Here is a 21,293-nt window from a genome sequence, read left to right on the forward strand (position 1 = left end):
ATTTGTCTGTATCGCGTAATAGTGAACGACCAACTGTATGTTTGAATGAAAAAAAATATAAACGTTCCGCGTATAGAGAATCGCAAGAATCGTAGTTGTAAAATTTGGACCGAGATAACCGGTGAAAACTTGATTTTCTAGAGCACCTGAAGCAAGATTTGGAAGACTACATAGCCACGCTACCCGTTCCTACGTACGTGTATCGCACCGAAAAGAGGTCGGGCCTGATAAGAGCAAGGCTTTTAGGGGCAAAGCACGTCAAGGGACAAGTAATCACGTTTCTCGATGCGCACTGTGAGTGCACCGAGGGTTGGTTGGAGCCGCTATTATCAAGAATCGCAAACGACAGGCATACCGTTGTCTGTCCGATCATAGACGTAATCAGCGACGACACCTTCGAGTACATCCCGGCGAGCGATATGACCTGGGGAGGTTTCAATTGGAAATTAAACTTCAGATGGTATTACAGCCTTAACGTTACAACGTTATAAGCGTCATGAATTTTAATAATATTACGCTCCTGTATTTTAACCAAAATAGTTAAATCTCTCCTGCCTTCTAAAAAAAAAGGACACACACGAGACATTTGAGTTGCAAATGTGCAAATCTACATATTTTGCAAGTCATGAATAGTTAGATTGGCCTATAGCTAAATCCGCTTGAAATATTAAATCTATCGATCCCTTCTGACATGTATATTATTGACATAAATTTATGTCTCCGTTAAATTACCGTAGTTTCATAAATTCTGCGATTTTTAAACTATACCATACTCATAAATTCAATACTTCTCGTTCTAATTTAGTTACAGCTATATATAACGATGTGATAATCAATAACAATTTCTCTTCTTTCCTTCAGTGTGTAATTACGAGCTTTCGAGTTTACAAATCATTTATGGTTCCCGCAATACTGACCACAAACGTGCACATTTACTGTGTTTATTTAATTGAATTAAAATTATCTATAATTAATTTGGACTTTCTGAAACAAAACGCATTGGCAGCCTCTCAAATGATATATTAATGCAACATGCGTTTGTTAATTTTTTATTCTTTTTAAACAAAATATTAATATTATATTGATTTTGCTCAATAAGGTACAGAGTCGCCCAGAGAGAAATGGACAGGAGGAATAGCGACAGAACGGCACCGCTACGAACACCGACTATGGCCGGTGGATTGTTCTCTATTGATAAAGAATATTTCTATGAGTTGGGCGCGTACGACGAAGGCATGGACATCTGGGGCGGTGAAAATCTTGAAATGAGCTTCCGGGTGAGCATTCTTTAAGATTAAAGAAAATTACCAGTTTATAATGCGATTATCCACGAAAATTTTATACAGTATGAGCTTGTATCCAACAAAATCACATGGCAAATAGATTAATATATATGAAGAAGAATGAAAGAAAGAAGACCAAAATGTTTGAAAAGTTGCTGATTTCATGCTGATCTTCTAATTCCGTATATTTTATGTGTAAATTAATTTGTAGGATTCTCTGAAACTTGACTTTTGCTCATTACGAAAAACGATTTCGTATCATTTCTAATATCCAGTAATAAATAATAACTCTTTCCTTTATCTTGTATTGTTATCTATTAGAGATAACTGTGCACTATTGTGACTATTAGGATATTTGACAAAGTTTTTGAAGGGTCTTCAAAGGGTATTCTCGCACAAATTTCCGTTGTTATTTGTGAAGTCATAAGTGCCTTGTAGGTGTGGCAATGTGGCGGAACGTTAGAAATCAGTCCGTGTTCACATGTGGGACATGTATTCCGGGACAAGAGCCCATATACATTCCCTGGTGGTGTCAGCAAGATAGTCCTGCACAATGCGGCTAGGGTGGCCGAAGTCTGGATGGATGAGTGGAGAGATTTTTACTATGCCATGAATCCAGGTTAGATAATCAAGTGTATCGTTTAATTCATTTCTCCCCAATGTTGTATTGCTAAATTGCGCTAAATGATGCCACATCGTTATACATATCAATTATACATGTTCCATACATGGTGTACCATTAAAATTCAAACGTGTTATGTACTCACATCTTTGTCCCTCAAAATTATTGCGTATATATAAACACATATATATATATTTGATGTGTAATTAAAAGGAACTGTTGAAAAATTTGTTAGAATTTAACACATTTATTTCAGGACTAATAGCATTGTTTCAAAGTATAGCTGGTACTCATATAGCGCTTATATACCGAAAGCAATGTTAATTGACGATGTTAATTGACAAAGCACATTTTTTGAAGCTGCATTATTCTACAATAATATTATATTATAGATATTATATTATTCAAGCGAAACTCTATATAACATATTTGACGGGTATCTGATACAAGCCATTTATATTACCTCATGAAATTATTATGATTCACACAGCTATGCGAATTGCGGTTGTTTTTGAATGCATTATTTCCTTGTTAACAAGTTGTTTCTCCATTTAACTAATAATTAATAACAGTCTCGTGTTAATACATTTTCATAAAATAGTTTTTAACACATTAGCTATACATCCACAAATATATCCATAAAGTTAGTTAATCATCTTTTGTATGTGTTTGTGCACATTATAATTTATGTGTGTATTTACTAATATTTCATACATAATACACATTAGTAGTTATATTACATTATATTGCTAATATCTAAACTAAATCAAGATCTCTAACTACAGAAATTATTCTAATCTTCGCGATTGCTGTCATCAAAATATTTTACTCCAATTTGTTTCTTTGATCGACCAAACGATAAATACACTTCTGTACGATATAGAAATTAGAGAACGGCCACAGTTATTAAACATGATCATTGAATGAACGTATTTCAGGTAAATTTTATTTCTATGTCTCGTTACGAATGCTGATGTAGTCTTAACCACTCATCCATCCAGCCGACTAACCAATTGAAAATTGCGCTTGCTTTTAATGGAATTCTCTTATCAGACTACATTATAGGTGCCGCAAGAGAAGAGATTACTAAATCTACCACGAGGCGCAGAATACGATTTATCATATTTGCCATGTGTTGTATTTTTTTCTTTTTGTCTCTTATCGTGTTACTATCATTTGTAACTGCTAACACACTAACAGAACTGAGTTGGTTAGATATGGATGTGTGGTGGGACATTGGAAATTGCGACATGCTCGCACGTCGGGCATGTATTCCGTAAGTCAACCCCGTATACCTTCCCGGGCGGTACCAGCAAGATAGTCAACCACAACAATGCGCGGCTCGCAGAAGTTTGGTTGGACCAATGGAAGTACTTCTATTACAACATTAATCCAGGTAGCACTAACACTGGCGTATCTCGTACAAAAAAAATAAGTGAATCTATCCCTATATGTATCTCTTTCTATGCAGTGGTTGCTTTGAAATGACGCATGCTTTGGAAGATCTCTCTGCATGTTTCTTTATCAATCATTTTCGTTTACGGCTTCGGGTGCTCGCTGTCTCTATCAGATACCCGTTAACATTTATTTAAAACATCATTGCTATTACGTTCTCTCAACGCTGTAATGTTGTTACTTAATAATCCATTAGACAACGATGGATATAATGTACAATAAAGGAGAACGATAATGCAAATAAAATATGTAGAGGTGTACTTGGAGAATAAATAATAAGTCACGCATGGCATTAAGGGTTCTGTGTGATACTATTATAGTCAAAAGGTTATTGTTAAAGGGAGATATTCTATTATAGTGGCAAACATATACACAAGTAACATGAATACGAAGCATACATGTATTCATAGTAGTTTTCTAATTGACAATATATGTATAAAATTACTCAAATATAAAACAATGTTGATGAAGCACAATACATTTCTGCACGCTACATTTGCAGATGTATGAACAGTATTGTATGTGTGTGTGTATATAAATCAATGCTACGTCATAAACTTCTTTACATAAACTTCTTTCAGATTTCCAGAAAAAAATGCATAAATGCACAATTATTTTTTAGGAGCAAGCATATGGCAATTAATGTATCATACAATATACCATAATCACAAATTTCTTTATTTTTAGCACAAAATTCTCTGAAAAATCTTCTTTTCAACCAATTTACATGCAAGCACAATATGTACAAAGATATATGTGAATAAATTCGTCGTTTGTAAGCTCTTGTAGCGTTACAGAAAATCAATTTTTTTAGGGGCGCGAAACGTCGACGTCGGTGATGTTTCCGAGCGAATAAAACTCAGAGAACGACTGAAATGCAAAAGCTTCAGATGGTACTTGGAGAACATATATCCAGAATCGCCAATGCCGTTAGATTATTACTATCTCGGCGATGTGAAAAACGTTGAAACCCAAACTTGTTTGGATACTATGGGTAGGAGAACCGGGGAAAACGTCGGAATTAGTTATTGTCATGGATTGGGTGGTAATCAGGTTTGTATTTATTCTGGATACTGAAGTAATTCACATGTTTTGATAGAAATCGAGAGATAGTGTTTCTATTTCGAACGTTATTTTTAACGAGAGCTGTGTTATCCAGGTATTTGCTTACACTAAACGGCAACAGATAATGTCTGATGATATGTGCCTTGATGCAGCTAGTCCACAAGGTCCAGTAAAGATCGTACGATGTCATGGCATGGGTGGTAATCAAGCGTGGGTTTATAACGATGAGGTAAGAGAAACATGATTAGAGAAATAGATGCTTAAATATTATAAAGAAAACAGATATCTATAGATATAAAAAAGAAAGATGAAACGTAGTTTAACAATTAATATTAATAATCAATAAACATAATTAATATTAATGTACACCGTTTCTTTCAGACCAAAATGATTAAACACACAAATACGGGTTACTGTTTGTCAAAACCCCACTCGGGCGATGCGTCGCAACCCGTCTTGGCGCAATGCGATGTCAACAACATCGGCCAAAAATGGATTATGCGTAGCAAATTCAAGTGGCAGGCCAGCTAATACGAATCGACTTTAAGCGCCAGATCTATACGCAATATTTGTTAATATGTTTAATAAATTGTAACCAATGGACTGATCGCAAAGGACTTCCCAAGTGCGCGTATGAGAAGAGATAATGAAGTATTACAACTATAGTGGCGAAGAAACGGTCCAATATCACATCTAATGTGTACGTCAAATGAATTGACAGTGCGCGACAGGAATCGATTCTCGTCGAAATCGCGTCAGAAATCGTAGTTAAATAATTAGATTCTACAGGATTTATTTACCATTGATAAAGCAGTATCGCGAATTTACTGCCATTCCTTGTGGTACGATCCTTACGGTACGCCTTGATCAATGCACAATAGTGACAGAGAATGAATTTCTCTGATCGCGTGTGAACATAAGTGATACTAAACGACGAACAGAGTGAACTCCTTTTCTTCTTTTCTGACTGGGAAGCAGTAAAGAAGGAATCATATCAGACCACTGTTATAAATAATTGTTAATAACAAAAGAGAGAGAGACATATTTGATAATTTCGAATGAGTGCAATGACGAATGACTGACCGGTTAATCAGTACGAAATGAAACGTGAATATGCTAGAAATGCATCGCGAGATTATGACGGAGTGAATGCTGGAATGTCAGTGAAGTTGATGTGACGCTACCGCGATAATAATATAGAAAAAAATTATTATTGTACAATCCATTTAATAACTAGGGAAGAGCACTGGATCTTTTTATATTCATGTTTCTGATAGTTCCTCGTTGCATCTCGTTCGTATAATTTAACTGTTACGCGTCGTTTCGTGCGAAGGATGTACTTATCAGAATTTATAGCAATATATAGAATTTATCAGGTTTAAGTTAGATGCATACAATTATTAACTCTCGTTAAATTTTATTACGGAGACATAATGCAGTTTTAATGCAGACGTACCAGAATGTCTTCCATATTTTAATGATAGCAGATTTTTCTGGCATGATCAGCTATTGCGCACATTTGCGAGTTACTTGGCAGTAACTACTTCCCTGAACAATGTTTAATTTGCGAATCATCATGCGACGAAACATACCGTAAATCCATTATAAAGAAAACGATATTTGAGCATGATGCATTAAAGTGCAATCACTCACAGATTAAGTAACGAATTTATAACTAAAATGCAACTGCAATTGCCAAGAACATTTATGAATATTTATTCAGAGATTGATTGAACAAAATTATCATTCATCATCCGTTAAATTAAATCCTGGCACCTTTCTCTTCGACATCATAAGTTGCGATAGAATATTATTATTCTTGTTCTTCGAATATTTATAAAAGTTGCTTGATGTAAAAGATTCCCAAATCTGCTATTGAAAACTTGTATAAGTTTACACTCCTGTGAAATAACTTTCGACACATCCTTAAGACCTTCCCTATTTATATCTGCTATTGAATGACGATTATACTCATTATTCTTATGTAATCCAAAAGAATGTTATGGTGATGGTGCAACGTTAAGCTTGATACATTTGTCTTCTAAGACTGTGGTATTTATTTTTGTATAGAATACAAATTTACTTATATGTTGAAATAAGCAATGTGTCAGTCAACTTTATAGATAAATGATAAAGTGTTCGATCGCGATCGAAAAACGATAGTCAATAGTACCTCTTTTTGCAAATACATTTATTCCTTTCCCTACAAGTTGATTTCGTGGTGAACGCTATTATTAATGTGAATAAAATTGCTAATGAATGATTCCCATTTTAATCATTTGCTCAACGAATAATGTCTCTAGCTTGAATCGATTACGATGATACGAAAGGAGTTTCAATTATTCTAATAGCCTGAACTGCGTAAGCACGATCTTTTAAAGACAATAAAATTATTTGTATACGTTATATTAAATTTATAATAACGCATGTCTCTATAACGCTAGTATAATGATTTAAAACATCTATAAAGTAAGTAAAGTTTGTAAAAATGGATGTATGCGCATTAACGACATTTAAACCTGACTTATTTTTTGTCCTCAGAATGTCATTAAGTTTTTAAAAGACAAATCCTCTTAAAAAGTAATTTATTTATAGTTGTTAAAATTGCACCATATATAAGTATTCTATAGAATCTTATAAAATAACTACGATCAATACACAATTACATCTTGTTAGAATAAATAATTAGTTTCGTTACATATGTGAAACGTTGGTATCATTATTTTAAATACTTAAAATTCCTGATTAATAAATGCAAAAGTTTAATTATAATTTCCACGTTTAATACTTCTTCATCCTCGTCAAAGCTTTTTTGTATGTATAAATAATTAATATTCATTAATAAAAGAGAAATAAAATAAAATCATACGTGTAGATAATGAGCCTGACGAAGAAACTGAGCAGTTCAATAAGATCAATATTATCAATTTAATTAAACATGTATTATTATAATTGTTCAAATCAATTAAAAACAGTCAATCATTGGTTCACATTAAATAAAATCACGGTATAAAAATTGTTTAAAAGATATTTATTACATATATTTACTGTTCTTTAACTTCACGCAATCTACGTACAGCTGATCTTACTGAAGCGGCAGCCGTTGTGGAATATACCCACGCACCACCAGCAACTGTCCTCTTGCATCGTTTGCAGGACCAGATGCCTACGACGCTGCGTTTCATCGCTTCCTGTTTGAAAAATAGTATAACTTGATACATATTTTGATCATTTCTCTTACTAACTGTATTAATTTATCAAATAATGTTCATGTAAAAAACTTATAATAGAACGTTTATGACGTAGTACATACTACATTTATAATGCAGCAAGGAGAATTTATTAAACCCAAAATTTTAATTTTAAAAAATATCAAACATTAAAAGTGTATCTTCCCAACTTATAGTATTGATAAAACATGACAATTACTCACCTTACCGCAAAATGAGCAAGTATACTTGCTGTGTTGGGTAATTTCCATCTTCTTCACCATTTTCCGAAGGGAGGCACCGTAACGGGTGCCATATTTGCCGGTAATTCCGACCTTCTTCGTGCGTTTTGCCTGTTAAAATTCGAACAGTTTTAAGATTCTTCGTAACTTCGGTAATATTAAAGAATAAATAATATATGATCGTTGAAAATAGAGCGAGGAACAATTCCAAAACATAACCTCGCTGTAGGGGTTAGAACCCCCATAAGCGTGTAACGTTAGCATTTCATGGTGAAATATATACATAAAAAATTTCTCGAAAACAGTTATTCTTATTTGCTCATCAATATCACGTAGATTTCAGCAAGATTTAATACGTAAGTTTCGATAAAATATCATACCATTTCGAGCAAGCGGAGTACACTTCGGCAGAAAACCGGAAAAGAATAACTGAGAATAACCTCGCGCTCGCGCAGCGCGCAGCGTCGTTGTCAATGTCGGAAGTTGGCCGAAAGAAAACGCGCGCATCATGGTGGCGAATTTCAAACTTGCGCGGAAAAGACTTGACGATTCTAAAGTTAGTGGAAAATATTTCCATTATCTGCGAACATTATTTTATAACGTGAATTATATCATTGTTCTGCCGAAGAAGATACTCTGTATGTATCTCGACTATTAAAAAAAAACGCGTTAGAAGATAAATATATTACTCAGGCAACACTTATTTTTTGCATACGTGTAAGCCGCTGAAGGATCTCAGCCATTTTTCGCTCATAAGTTTCAAAAAATCATCGTCTTGTGTTTTTTTTTTTTTTTTTTTAATCGATTGTAAATTTTCCAAAAATTATGATGGTAATTCTGATTAAAAAAAAAAAATTATTAGCAAAAAATACGCAAAATATAAATAATTTCAAACGTAGTTCCAAAATTCTGTTGGAATCCCTGAGACCCCAGTGTAGCTTTCAAGGGTTAACAAAATATTAATTATTATAATAAAAAAATTGTTCTATCTATACATAAATACAATCCTCTCTCAAAATACATACTAAAAAGATATTCTTTAGTAAAATAAAATACGAATTGTATTTTCTGAAAATGAAATATATACCTAATACAATTTAACAAACTTTCAACAGAATAACATATATATGTTTTTAATTTAGCTTTCCAGCTGGTAAAGAAAATTCTCAATATCGCATAATATTTCTAAGAATTTTTCAGAATTTACATATGCAAATATTTAATTCCAAAAAGACACACATACATATCTTAAAATATATTATACATATTGAAAAATACAGAGTGTAGCTTTTAAAACTAATATAAAACGACAGATTGCAATATACTAGAGATATATGGAGTTAGAGGATTTTGAGTGAGATTATGGACACATGTTTACACATATGGAGGAAAGTAGCCCTCTGGCTAATTCAATTTTATTCGAACCGATGTCGACCGACACGGCGGATTATCGACAATGTTACCTAACACAGGAACGTACGTACACATAAACGTATCGCAAGCGCATATTTTTAAATAGTAAAGATCTCGGGTCTTCGCGTCTCGAATTCGTAATGTACTTTTACTCGATTTCTCCAATTGAAGAGCTTCGAATCAATTATCTTTTCGAAAGCTGTCCCCGCTACCAAAATTCAGCGGTCATTAAAAAAAAATACCTCAATCAATTGTCGCATTTCTTTTTAGCAAATCAAATCGATCAACAATGCCAAGTTACATAATTCGATCGCTATAGTCAAAGAATTCGCGGTCCGCGAGGTTCCCGATGCATCCAAACAAACGTCATCGCTCGTGTATTTTTTTTTTTTTTTACAAATTTCCAAAAATACGCGTCGATTACGTAACGTACGTCATCGTAACGCGTTGTCGCGTTACATAATCGCGGAATTAAGCGGCCGAACGGGAAGATTCAATAAACATTGCGGAGCGCAAAATTATTTTTCCCAACACGGGCGTATTTTTCTTCCTTACGCCGCTCGCGGAGGCAGCGCAGCAGGGAAGGGGGAATCGCGGCGCTCATTCCATCTCTCTTCCATGTTCCATCCCTGGGGTAGAGAGAAAGAGGAACCGGCCCGGTATGACGTAGAGGCCAGGCCACACGTATAGCAGCCCGGAGTCCGGAGTAGAGTTAGAGGCCCCGGCTCCGCTTTCCTCGTCCGTTCGGAGATCGGTGCGTCACGGTCACGCGTGTGTCATCAGCGTGCGAGTCTGCGAGTGCGAGCGGCTAATAAGTAGCGGAATCATTGCCGCGCCGCGCCGTCGCGAGCGACCGGTTGGTTTGGTGGTCGGCTGTCCGCCGTAGCCCCCCCGCACGTCGTCGTCGTCCGTCCGGCGGTCCGGCCTGTACGGCGCGCCGTCTAATCGGAGCGGAGCGGAGCGGAGCGGTGAGCGTAGCGTAGCGCAGCGCGAGTAGCGCGACGCAGTGCAGCGAGGGGAACGGCGAACGGCGCGCGTCGTCGAGTCTAGGAGCACAGCCGGTGGTGGTTCGCCCAGCCAGCACGATGGTCGTCAAGATCTACGTATCGGGTATCAGCGGTAACAAGGAAGTGAGTGCCATCAGCGGCTCTTTCGGGCTCCGGTGTCGCGACACGCGACACTCGATCACGGCGCCTGGTCTGACGCCGCGCGCGCCAGGCAGTCGTTGTCACCACGATTGTTGCCGTCGTCGTCGTCGTCGTCGTCGTCGCCGCTCTGTATCAGGTTACGATGCGAACGGCACCGCACATTAGCGGCCCTAATGTTCGGGCACTGTCACCCGCGCCTCGCGCGTGTATCGGTTCCGCTTGCTCGCTCTCCTCGACGATGGACGTACGGTGGTGTCACGCCAGTTGTCCAGCTGTTTATCACGGGTCTCGCGCTCGCGGCTGTTTATCTGGCTCGATCAGGAGCGACGGTTGTCGAATTTGTCACGTATATTTAGCTTGATAGCGACTAGTTCCGTTACCGATAAGGCAAACTTGTTCTGTCGTCTGTTAAATATAATGCGGTTACTGTAGCAATTATTGCCGTTGATATTTTGGAGCAATCAATAAAAAATACTAGACGGTTGCAATCAGCAAACTCTGCCGTACATGAGTTTTTCCGTCAGATGCTGTATGCAACTCTGACTCTAATGGAAATTGAGCTAAGCTTTGTAACATACAAACATTACGAGAATATTATAAAGTTGACATTATAATTTTAATGTTGTAAAATATAATATTAAGTTCTACTTTCTTTAATATTTGCTACCTGTAGGTAGATTATAACAAATTCAAGTAACACACACGTTATAAATTAAAAAAGATTTCGAAAAGTTTTAACTATATGTAAATATGTTACAGGTGAAGAAAAGACAGCAACGCGTGATGATGATTCTAGATAGTAAAAATGTGGAATATGAGATCATCGATATAACGGAGCCAGGCAAGGAATTGGAGAAAGAATTCATGCAAGCTAACAGTAATGCTAGGAACAACAAGTATCCATTGCCACCACAGATATTTAACGAGGATGATTATTGCGGTGTAATTATCTTTTTTTGTGCCGTTGACATTTCTATTATTCTTAACAGATGCCAAGTGTAATTTTTAAAATATATTGTACACGTACAACATTAGAAGATAACGGTTTAAAATGTTACTTTTAATAAACGATAAACAAGCGGTTAAATTTGCAGGATTATGAAGATTTTGATTTAGCAAACGAAATGGACGAATTGGAAAAGTTTCTAAAAGTGACGCCGGCAGTGAGTACCGCAGAAATCACTCTCGATTCGAAGTCTCAGAGTGATGGAATTCAAGAGAATGGGAATACTTCAAGTCGAGAGGTAATGCTGTTCCTTTGTTCGGAACTGAAACTTAAAAAGAGCTTTGTCTTAGCTTGCTTTTAAATTATATAGATATACCCCGCTTCTTTATGAGAAAGAATTCCGACGCGCCAAAATAGAAATGACAATTACTACAGTCATGCCTATTGTGTGTCACATGTACGACACATGACAAATCATTTTTATATTTACTTGTTTGCATATCTTTGAAAAAGAGCCAACATTATATACGACGATATAAATTGACAACTACATTTTGTTATTTTATAACGAACATTAGTTATATATAGACTGCATTCCGATATTCACTGTCAGTACTGCAAATCTATATTTTACGTCACGTATACTATAGATTTTCAGTACTGAAAGTTGCTGACGGTGAATATCGGAATGCAGCCTTAAAATTATTTTAATTTTTACCTAATTTTATTTACTAACTTATTAGTAGTTTGTACACATTTAATATTTGCAATCTGTTCCTTTTAGCCCTCCGCGGACAAAGAAGCAGATATATTACTTTCGGACAGGTAATTGATATATTATAATAATAAACGGATTACTATGGATTCTATGGAAACAAATTAAAAACACATGTAAACTATACTGCGATTAAAAATTATCTGTTCTAGTTTACCAGAAAGGACAACTCTAGAAAGTGAGACTAAAGCGTTAGACGACTCTAAACCAACCGAAGTAGATAGCGCGGCAAAAGTAGTCGCTAGCGACGAAGGTGAACACGCTGAAGATAGTGGCGATAAAAATGAAGAAAAGTCCGATGACCAGGAGAAAGAGGAATAGATACGAGATATACCCGTGTAAAGTTGGGCTATTCCACACAATGACATCCTTCCTTTTCCACCCACAAACGTATTTTGCAAAGCTACGTTTATTACATTACTAAGGCTGAACGAAGGTACTGCCAAGATAATATTCTGCATTGCAGAAAGTCTGTTGAATGATCAGTATAAATGACGCATGGAACATTCTTTTATATAGAATATACTTTGTATTTTTAGATCAAACGCGTCTTCACCAATGTTTTGCCACAGGTCTGATTAGGTGATATGAGACAATTCCTTCATATCGCTATCTTTATATGTACATCCTCACGTTTGTTTATTATTTTTGCATTGTTTCGCACCGCACCATACCCGATACATTGTAGCATATCCAATAATAGAACTGAAGTATATATTTTTCTTTTACACGTGCAACTTTCTCGTTATTTTGTTGCCGCGTGCAAAACGTACAAAAATAAATATAGGATATAGCAACATATACATATACACAATATCATTTGAGATATATGAGGACAGATATATAGATAAATACATATTACAATAACATTTTTTTATTTTTAGATATAATTGATTGGTTACACACGTGAGAAAAAAATTTTGATATTTATATTATACTTCTTTTTTTTAATCGAACACAACAGTATTAAAGATAGGTTTGGCTTGTTAGAAAAATTTGTATTTGGACATTTCTTGCGTTAAGATAATCAAAACAGTCTTTCCAAGTATGCTTTAAGAAGTCATTGATTTTTTGAGCTTATATATTAAATATGTTAGAAGTAGTTTTTTATTAGAAAGAACAGAACAAAAGAGAAGATTTCTAGATTTTTATAACTGAATTATATGAATATCTTTTCTATAGTATAAACTTCCATTTTCTATGCACGACAAAATTATGCTGGTGTACATGACTCATTTCATTGATATGTGTGTATATGACTCATGCTTATTCAATAGTCTATTCGATCATTAGAATCTTTGTGTCTAAAACGAACGATTAAGTTCTCTAAAAAAATTTCTATTTTTTTAAACGGAAAAACTGGTTTACAATGCTTGTAAATTATATTGTAACGATATAAAAAGTGTAAAGCAAAAGTGAGAGAATTTCTTACAACTGCTACTATTGAAACAACACAATCAATACTTTAACATATATCATACGAAAAATTTTTTATGTCTGGCATAAAATGATAATGTACAATGAATTAAAAAAAAGAACACTGTATACAAATCTTATGTTATTCAAACTGGTTATGCTCTAAATAGCTATGCGTAATAATAGTGGCAGTTGTACCGATCACAAAAGGCCTATATAAATTGTTTCTCTTATTATTTTTAGTCATGACATTTTCTTCCTATGCTCAGCAAGATTAATATCTTGCATAAATCTTTTATTGCTTATCTATATCAAACAATACTTCCATCATAAAAAAATTAAGCTTTATCCAATATTTGCTACAAGTTGCTTTGTTAAAAAAATAAATAAATGAAATAAAACATTATTTTTGCTATTATAATTTTATTCTTCAACATGATATATCTATTATTAATATCGCACATGATACTACATATAATTTACCGCTATAATCAAAGAGAGCAATGGCAAAGTTTTATTCATGTTGATATGTCTTTCTCATTACAAAGATGAGGGGGAGGGGGCAGTAACAATAAAGATTGAATATTAATGTTAAAATAAATTTTAACATATATTAGAGATATATAATCATTAGATATAACCATATTTACAAAAATAATAATCATTACTTACACCCACACACATACGCACACTCACACACATGTGTATATATACTAATATGTATATATACATATATATACATATATGGCTCAACAGCAATCATTGTTACATGCATACAAGAATTTATTAATAAATACAATGATTCATTTAAGATTCCGTTTATATATCCTTGAAATTTACTAATATATTTGACCAAATAATAAATATTATATGATCTATAACAATATATGTTTTGAGGAATTGATTAACTTTGTCTTCTGTTATTAAATAAGGTAAGTATATATGTATATACGTAGATACGATACTCAAATATATATAGATATAACTTTATAACAAATCTGTAGTAGGGTATATGCTGGTGTCTTTGAAAAGCGATATAAAAACTAGCTATGACAGCTATGTGCATAATTTATATATACACTTCTTGGTATATACAACATCTAAAAATATTCTTTATCCTTTCTCAGGTTAAAAATAATCTGATTGATTTACCTAAGTTTTTATAACATCCTTCATATTCTTAATAAATTGAATTTACTATTTGATCAGTTCAATATCTAATGATACTACATCCTCAATTATCTTTCTCTTGTATATTTGGTGTCTCCACTACAACACGAGTACAGCCTGAAACCAATAATTATCAATGTTTTTATAATAATTTGAAATAAGTATATATATATATAAAAAAATCTATAAAGAAAACTTCGAAATAATATTTGTGAAAAATCTTTAAACTGCGTTTTTGTCAACAGTAAAATATATAAAATATCATTCTCATTATATATTTATATTCTCTTCTCAGTAACATTAATTATATAACGAAATTCTAATCAACAAAAACGAAATATACAGGATATTTCAGTCTGAAAGATCTTTTATACGAATATTAAAAATAAATCAGGTTGTCTTTTAGTGAAAAATTTCACTACCAGTAATAAAAATGAACAAATTTTCTAATCACGATTGGAAAGATTAGAGAAGAACGTAATTACAAAATTAGTGTTTATTGGTTAATTATATTAATAGAGAATCATTAATATAATAAGTAATTGTGTGCTGTATAATGATCTATGTTCTATTACGATAATAATAATATTTAATAAAATTCCTCTAAATATAGATTAAAATATAAAAAAATACACAAAAATAAAAAGTAGTCCAGTTTCAAAGTTATATTTATTTTACTGATGTTATTTGTCGTGTTATTCAATTAATAATCATTGTGCACATATATCTATATTTATCAATATTACGCATACAACGCATTAAACAAACTTGTTGCTGATGCGAAAAATGTTAAACAATTATCAACGTAAATAAATCTATGAACAATCATATGTATATAAACATCATGTCCAGTAACAGGAATTTACATCACATAAAAATTGTTGGTCTTACCGATATTGTTGTAATTATTGAATGCAGCTTTTTCATAGGCACGTTATAAGGCAAATATTTTAATAAAAATGCCGTAGATAATGTAAATTTAAGAACAAATTTAAGGGACTTTATACTAAATCTATATTTTCGTTAAGATGTTGGATTTAAAATTGTATACTAATAGTTTAATAGTTCTAATAGTTTAAACAAATGCATAATAATTACCTGAAAAATTGCAGAAAATATTGTGTTTTCGTATTTCTATTTAAAACTTGCTACATGTAAAAGCTGCATAGCTCATTTAATGAGCATGTAATTAAACATATCTTTACTGATATCAAAACTTTATACGGTTGTATATGAAGCTCCTTTCTAGTTTTCAATTATTGAACGCGAATTGTATTTTTTGTCTCTATATACTGAGTGTATATGTTATACATAAAATAGTTCCCAATATACATATCCCTGTTATAAATATATCATTTTTTGTTCTTAACTGACATTAACGGACAGCTGGGAGGGACTATCTCTTTGAGTAAATCAGTATATTTTATGCTATTAAGTAGGTAAATAAATTACGCGGTGCGTTATAATATTTAATTCTCTTTATATTAAACAAAAAATGTTATATATATCTTGTTATTCTTTGTAAAACTATTGTAAACCAAAGTTTGTACCCAGTCCGACTAAAACGTGTTAAGAAATATATAATACGTATAATAATACGTATTGTATAATTATATCAACACATGTTGTATACAAATACATATTCCATTACAATTACGTATAAAATGCAACAATCAAAGATAAATTAAAATTACCAGATCTTCAAAAAATGTAAGAGTCTTGGATTATATAATATATATATATATATATATATATATATATATATATATATGCCCCTTCATTGTGTATCGCTTTTTTTATATAATTTTGAATATATGCATAAATATAATCATAAAATCATTGCAATGCAATGTATGTTCAAGACTATTATACATTCTAATAAAACAAATTATGCTCATTAGACATTTGTATTATGCACATTTTTCACATATCTGTAAGCTATATGTAGCAAAAATAATTATGTATAATATACTATTTTAAGATATCATATAACATATAATGAGGTATTCTTTTTCTTCGACAATGCTTAAATCAAATTGTGAAATAACTTTTGATGTTATTTCAACTAAACTATGTATTGTGTAAAAAGAATACTCGATTATGCATATACTGTTAAGAATGGTACAAAACTATGCTTTGTGTGTGGTACGTGACTCAAAATTCAACAATGTATATTAATCTTATTTCACACAAAATTTATATGCTCCAAGATAATCGCATACATCTGTAGCGTAATGATAGTTATATACTATTATATCTGAATAAAAAAATAAAAACATGCTTTAACTAAATAAAAAATATTTTGTAATTTTTTTTAATTAACACATGCTATAGTTATTTATAACTTCTCTTGTTTGTGTACAAACATATTGTACACATATCATATATTCATGTGTACATAGAAAACCTGACATTACTAAACTTTAGTCAACTTAGAAATGTATAATGTCAGTTAAGATCTTTACCCTTTCAAGTTCACTGAAAAGATCTTTCTTAAGAAATAAGGAAATAAAATAATTTTGAAAACACATGTTTGTAATGTCAAGCTCTTAATTATTTATCTATCAAATTGTCTGTTTTTCTCTGGGACGGTGATCCCATAAATCTGTATTTAAAAGATGTGTGTGTACATATATATGTATACATGCTATACCCGAACTGATAAGTATTATCGCATATAACACTTAGCTTATCTTAATGCGAGATATTTTATATGCAAATACTTGACATTAAGTATAGCACATGTAAAATTAATAATGCAGTACCTATTACGAACATAAAAGAATTAGAAAAATGTAAAATAAAACTTTTATCTTATCTAATTTTAAAAAACTGTTAAAAAAGATGTCATTGTAAAAATATCAATTATTTCGGTATTCGGTCAATTTTAAGTACATTTAAAACACAAATGTATTACTTACAGTCTTATTATACATAGAGAAAATCAAGAGAATGCTTACAGCTAATAGATTTATATTTTAAAAATTTATAATTCAAAGTTGGAAAAAAATTTGATTATCTACATTATACTTTCCAGTATATTTCTACAAAACAAATGCTTTCGTGATATTTTTATAAAATTGTCAAAGCTATTTATCAGAAAGAATATGCACTATTAGTATATAATTAATCTTAGGTAAATAAAGCATTACTTACAACGTCATATTTAAATATTTGAAATATTAAATTGAAATATATTAAGTTAAATATGTATTTAAAAAAAATATTGAAATAATTACTTAAAAAACTAAAATTCATAGAGAATGTGAGAACATCTGTTGAAAACATCCGACATTGTACATATAGTTTTTTCACTGTTATAGATTACTATTAAAAGTCATAGTAATTTTAATTATTAATTAGCTTTGACAGGATATTTATTTCTAGCATATAATCACTCTCAATTGATTTTCTCGTTTTATTATGCATTATATTTGTCTCTTAGCAAATTATGCAGTAGTGAAATATAATTAATCCGTACCAAAGTATTTTTGTCCAAAATGATTTGGCGCAACAGTATGGATCTCTGACGTTAAAATCTTCATCTGTAAAAAATCAAATTTTACTTAAAAAAAAAAAACGAAATATAAATTATCATATATCTTAATATTAATATTAACTCATATATAAATGCAAACAAATAACAGAAATCACCTTAGGAAAGGCAGTGACTAGAGATTTGGCTGCAATTGGCGTACAGAACAAATTTGACAGAATGATATTTTCTTCGAGCACATTATGTTCTTTTAGCACAGCTATGGCTTTTATAACGGTATTTCCTGTACCTATATGTGCGGTAAATATAAGATGTATTATGATCTTCTTTCAACTCGGTGCCAAACATACTCTCAATTGTTAGAATATTTTTCAATACTCACTCATTATCGGATACATCAACAAGACCTTTCTCTCTGATATATCGTCTGGGAATTTAGCATAAACTACTCTAGCTTCATGCGTGTCAATGTCACTCTCTACCAATATCTTACCAATTCTGATACTACGGCAACAATCCCTTAAACCCTATAAAAGTATTATTTCGTAAGTTAGCAACTAGTTCGTACAAAGATCTTGGTACGCTTAGAATTAATTAAGATTGTACCTGTTCCATAGCTTCTCCACTTCTTACTATAGATACGCCACAATTTCCCTTCTGATATTTTAAACCTTTGTATTTGGCACCGGTTGGAGTTGTCACCACACATTTCGTAAACGGCAATTGGTTCAAACTCTCTTCAATAACTAGTCTGATCTAAAACAATTCAAATAAAATCTCTCGTAATGGCTTCCTTTCCTCATATAATAACCAAAAATCAGAAAGCAGCCTTCCAACAATCACACTATACATCTTTTAATGTCTATTATTGATAATTAGTCAACTATATAAAGTTTAGAGAAAACTTTTAGCACAATATGTCACAATGTATGTATATGCATGCTATAATAAGTTGGATTGGTTTAAATTACAACACAATTCAAACAGTGTGTCCGTTTTCTATCGCTGCACCGGTTTCTATTGCTTTCACTAGTTCAGAGTTTATCTTGAATCGTTTATCAAGAACCGTACATACATCGAGGGTCAGTTTTCTATTGTCGAACTGGCTTCGCTAGTTCAAAGTTTATCTTTTTTACTCCACAATGGAAAGAGCAGAACAGAAACAGATCCTAAAGGATGAGTCTCGTATCTATATATGTATATTTCTCACACTTTAACGTATATGTATACTTCTTAAATTAGTACAGCCAATGCAGCAATAGAAAACAGATCCGGTATTTGCTTTTAATATTGTAAAAGATACAAGATTAAACATATCTTACCAAACGGTCGGCATAGAACTTGAAATCACTTCTCGTGGTATTCCTATAAAATAAAGCCTGTCAACGAGTAGCTCATAGATATTTTCAATAATCAATCTATACAAAACATTAGCATTTTATATATCTAAATGAATCATATATTATATTGTTGGAAAAGTTCTAGCCGCCTTAGGAACACACCATGCACTTTTATTTCGTATAAAACCAAAAATTGATCATTTCAAAAAGTAGACACCATCCACAGGCAACATATCCTCCCTTTATACGTTCCTATACAGCAGAAATTTCGCGAATGCTCCAGTGAACAGATTTTTTGCTAAGTCTTGAAACAGCCAGAACTTCCCCAGCAACCCAATATATATATATATATATATATATATACATGAGTATATAAATAAATTAACGATTGTGTAGTAATGAGTATATAAAAAAAGCAACGATTGAATAAATCTTTCGCATCAAGAACAGCGAATGACTCTTATTTTTAGCCCTGTTTCCTTCGAGATTAAATAAATTAAATTTAATAAATGATCACAATTTTTTCATTGTGTCACAGGAAGTATAAGAGAGACAGAAAGAAAATTAAATAGACAATTTTCAACGCAGAGAACAATACTTACTTATCCCGTAAAATGGTTTGCAACTCTTTCACCTGGTTGTTGCAGGGTAGAATCTTTAGGTTAGTCCCGTACTCGTCGACCTCGTGGTTATCGTTCAGCAATTTTGCCGTAGTATCCGTGCTTCCCATGATGAATACACCACCACGCGTCACCGACGGTGCCGACAAAACAATTGTGAACAGCGACGGACAAGTTAAGACGAGCCCGGGTTATTTCACCATCGTTTGCAAGTTGCAAGTCGTCGGCGTGTTGACGTGTGATTATGGCCGAGTATGGCGTCCAATGGCGTCTGCCGCGTCTGGTATGCCGCTGCTGCCTTGAGACTGCCTGCGCCGCGCCGCCGAACTTCGGCGGCCGAAGTCGGCGGCTCGGAGCGGGGAACGTGATTGGCCGGATCCGGGGGCTCGACTCGCGAGCCAATCGCGTTCGACCTCCCTCCCCCGACCGCACGACGGCAGGGGCGCGCGCAAGCGGCGCAAGCGCAAGCGGCGCAAGCGCAAGCGGCGCAAGTAATACGTGACGCGTTGAACGACTGACTGACGGTGCGAGTGCGAGACGTTGTCGCTCGTGTAATCACTTTCTCGCGAGCGAAAAGAAATCCGGTTACGGAGTGTGTGTCTGTTGCGAGCCGAACGTACGCCGAACATATTCCGTTCCTTCTTCGTGTCGAGTGAAACGAGTGAGATGCGGTCGCTAGACGAAGCGAACGTCGAACGCCGTGCTGGACGCTGGACGTCGCGCCGTACATATCACCCTGCCGGCTGTGATTTGGCGGATATCTCCTCTCTTCCCGCGGTGCGCCGTGATTGAATGGTGAGTGAATTATATGTATTATACGTGAGAAATAAATGATACGAAGCGCGATACATCCGAAACTTAATGGAATCTGGAATCGTTGTTCCGCGTGTCGCAGTGAAACGATAACATCGGAATTTACGTCTCCTTCTTCGAATGGAGTGTGAATCGCGCGGGAAGACGCTTCGATTAAATAGCTTGACAGCTCGATTGAAAAGAGATCGCGCGTTTGACGTTTCGCACTTTGCTTGTCGCGATCGCAAACGATCGCGAACGAGAGAGCGAGCTTGTTGCTTCGAAATGCGTATATGAATAT

At 33.7% G+C, this 21,293-nt stretch overlaps 4 protein-coding genes across 7 annotated transcripts in view; 2 read left to right on the forward strand and 2 right to left on the reverse strand.

Annotated features, from left to right (window-relative positions):
- Pgant5 (polypeptide N-acetylgalactosaminyltransferase 5) overlaps window positions 1-7,122 on the forward strand; it is a 22,810-nt gene extending 15,688 nt beyond the window's left edge. For 3 of the 4 annotated variants that reach the window (XM_077411945.1, XM_077411946.1, XM_077411947.1), the window contains exons 3-8: window positions 142-460; window positions 1,100-1,277; window positions 1,722-1,902; window positions 4,175-4,413; window positions 4,520-4,654; window positions 4,807-7,122. In XM_077411945.1, coding sequence (XP_077268071.1) covers window positions 142-460; window positions 1,100-1,277; window positions 1,722-1,902; window positions 4,175-4,413; window positions 4,520-4,654; window positions 4,807-4,956 — 1,202 coding nt within the window. In that variant the 3' untranslated portion in view covers window positions 4,957-7,122. Of the gene's footprint in view, window positions 1-141; window positions 461-1,099; window positions 1,278-1,721; window positions 1,903-3,120; window positions 3,302-4,174; window positions 4,414-4,519; window positions 4,655-4,806 lie in introns of all 4 variants that reach the window. The other variant, XM_077411948.1, reaches the window with a different exon arrangement.
- A 319-nt stretch (window positions 7,123-7,441) lies between these two features.
- Window positions 7,442-8,406, reverse strand: Rpl37a (ribosomal protein L37A). The gene is made up of 3 exons (XM_077411955.1): window positions 8,257-8,406; window positions 7,859-7,987; window positions 7,442-7,616 (listed from the first exon to the last, which is right to left on the reverse strand). Exons 1-3 carry the CDS (start codon window positions 8,257-8,259, stop codon window positions 7,470-7,472), a joined length of 279 nt encoding a protein of 92 aa, XP_077268081.1. The 5' UTR covers window positions 8,260-8,406; the 3' UTR covers window positions 7,442-7,469.
- A 1,643-nt stretch (window positions 8,407-10,049) lies between these two features.
- LOC143900518 (SH3 domain-binding glutamic acid-rich protein homolog) lies at window positions 10,050-14,385 on the forward strand. Its single transcript, XM_077411954.1, has 5 exons — window positions 10,050-10,419; window positions 11,197-11,379; window positions 11,532-11,681; window positions 12,168-12,208; window positions 12,311-14,385. Exons 1-5 carry the CDS (start codon window positions 10,375-10,377, stop codon window positions 12,477-12,479), a joined length of 588 nt encoding a protein of 195 aa, XP_077268080.1. The 5' UTR covers window positions 10,050-10,374; the 3' UTR covers window positions 12,480-14,385.
- Window positions 13,338-20,502, reverse strand: Kri (uracil phosphoribosyltransferase krishah). The gene is made up of 7 exons (XM_077411952.1): window positions 20,183-20,502; window positions 19,563-19,605; window positions 18,847-18,996; window positions 18,623-18,767; window positions 18,399-18,529; window positions 18,226-18,289; window positions 13,338-14,861 (listed from the first exon to the last, which is right to left on the reverse strand). Exons 1-7 carry the CDS (start codon window positions 20,308-20,310, stop codon window positions 14,809-14,811), a joined length of 714 nt encoding a protein of 237 aa, XP_077268078.1. The 5' UTR covers window positions 20,311-20,502; the 3' UTR covers window positions 13,338-14,808.
- Window positions 20,503-21,293: the final 791 nt, after the last annotated feature.

This window comes from Temnothorax americanus, unplaced genomic scaffold, assembly GCF_048541705.1.
Source record: "Temnothorax americanus isolate GAGA-0224 unplaced genomic scaffold, ASM4854170v1 Scaffold3, whole genome shotgun sequence".
Taxonomy (NCBI): domain Eukaryota; kingdom Metazoa; phylum Arthropoda; class Insecta; order Hymenoptera; family Formicidae; genus Temnothorax; species Temnothorax americanus.

Bases quoted from the DNA above. Each gene is read 5' to 3' on its own strand.
- Rpl37a (XM_077411955.1), bottom strand. The intron at 7,617-7,858 runs GTGAGTAATTGT...TTTTTCAAACAG, and splicing joins CTTGCTCATTTTGCGGTAAG to GAAGCGATGAAACGCAGCGT.
- LOC143900518 (XM_077411954.1), top strand. From the start codon at position 10,375: ATGGTCGTCAAGATCTACGTATCGGGTATCAGCGGTAACAAGGAA. The intron at 10,420-11,196 runs GTGAGTGCCATC...AATATGTTACAG, and splicing joins GTATCAGCGGTAACAAGGAA to GTGAAGAAAAGACAGCAACG. The intron at 11,682-12,167 runs GTAATGCTGTTC...TGTTCCTTTTAG, and splicing joins GGAATACTTCAAGTCGAGAG to CCCTCCGCGGACAAAGAAGC.
- Kri (XM_077411952.1), bottom strand. From the start codon at position 20,310: ATGGGAAGCACGGATACTACGGCAAAATTGCTGAACGATAACCACGAG. The intron at 18,768-18,846 runs GTACAATCTTAA...ATACTTTTATAG, and splicing joins GTGGAGAAGCTATGGAACAG to GGTTTAAGGGATTGTTGCCG. The intron at 18,530-18,622 runs GTGAGTATTGAA...CCGCACATATAG, and splicing joins GTTGATGTATCCGATAATGA to GTACAGGAAATACCGTTATA.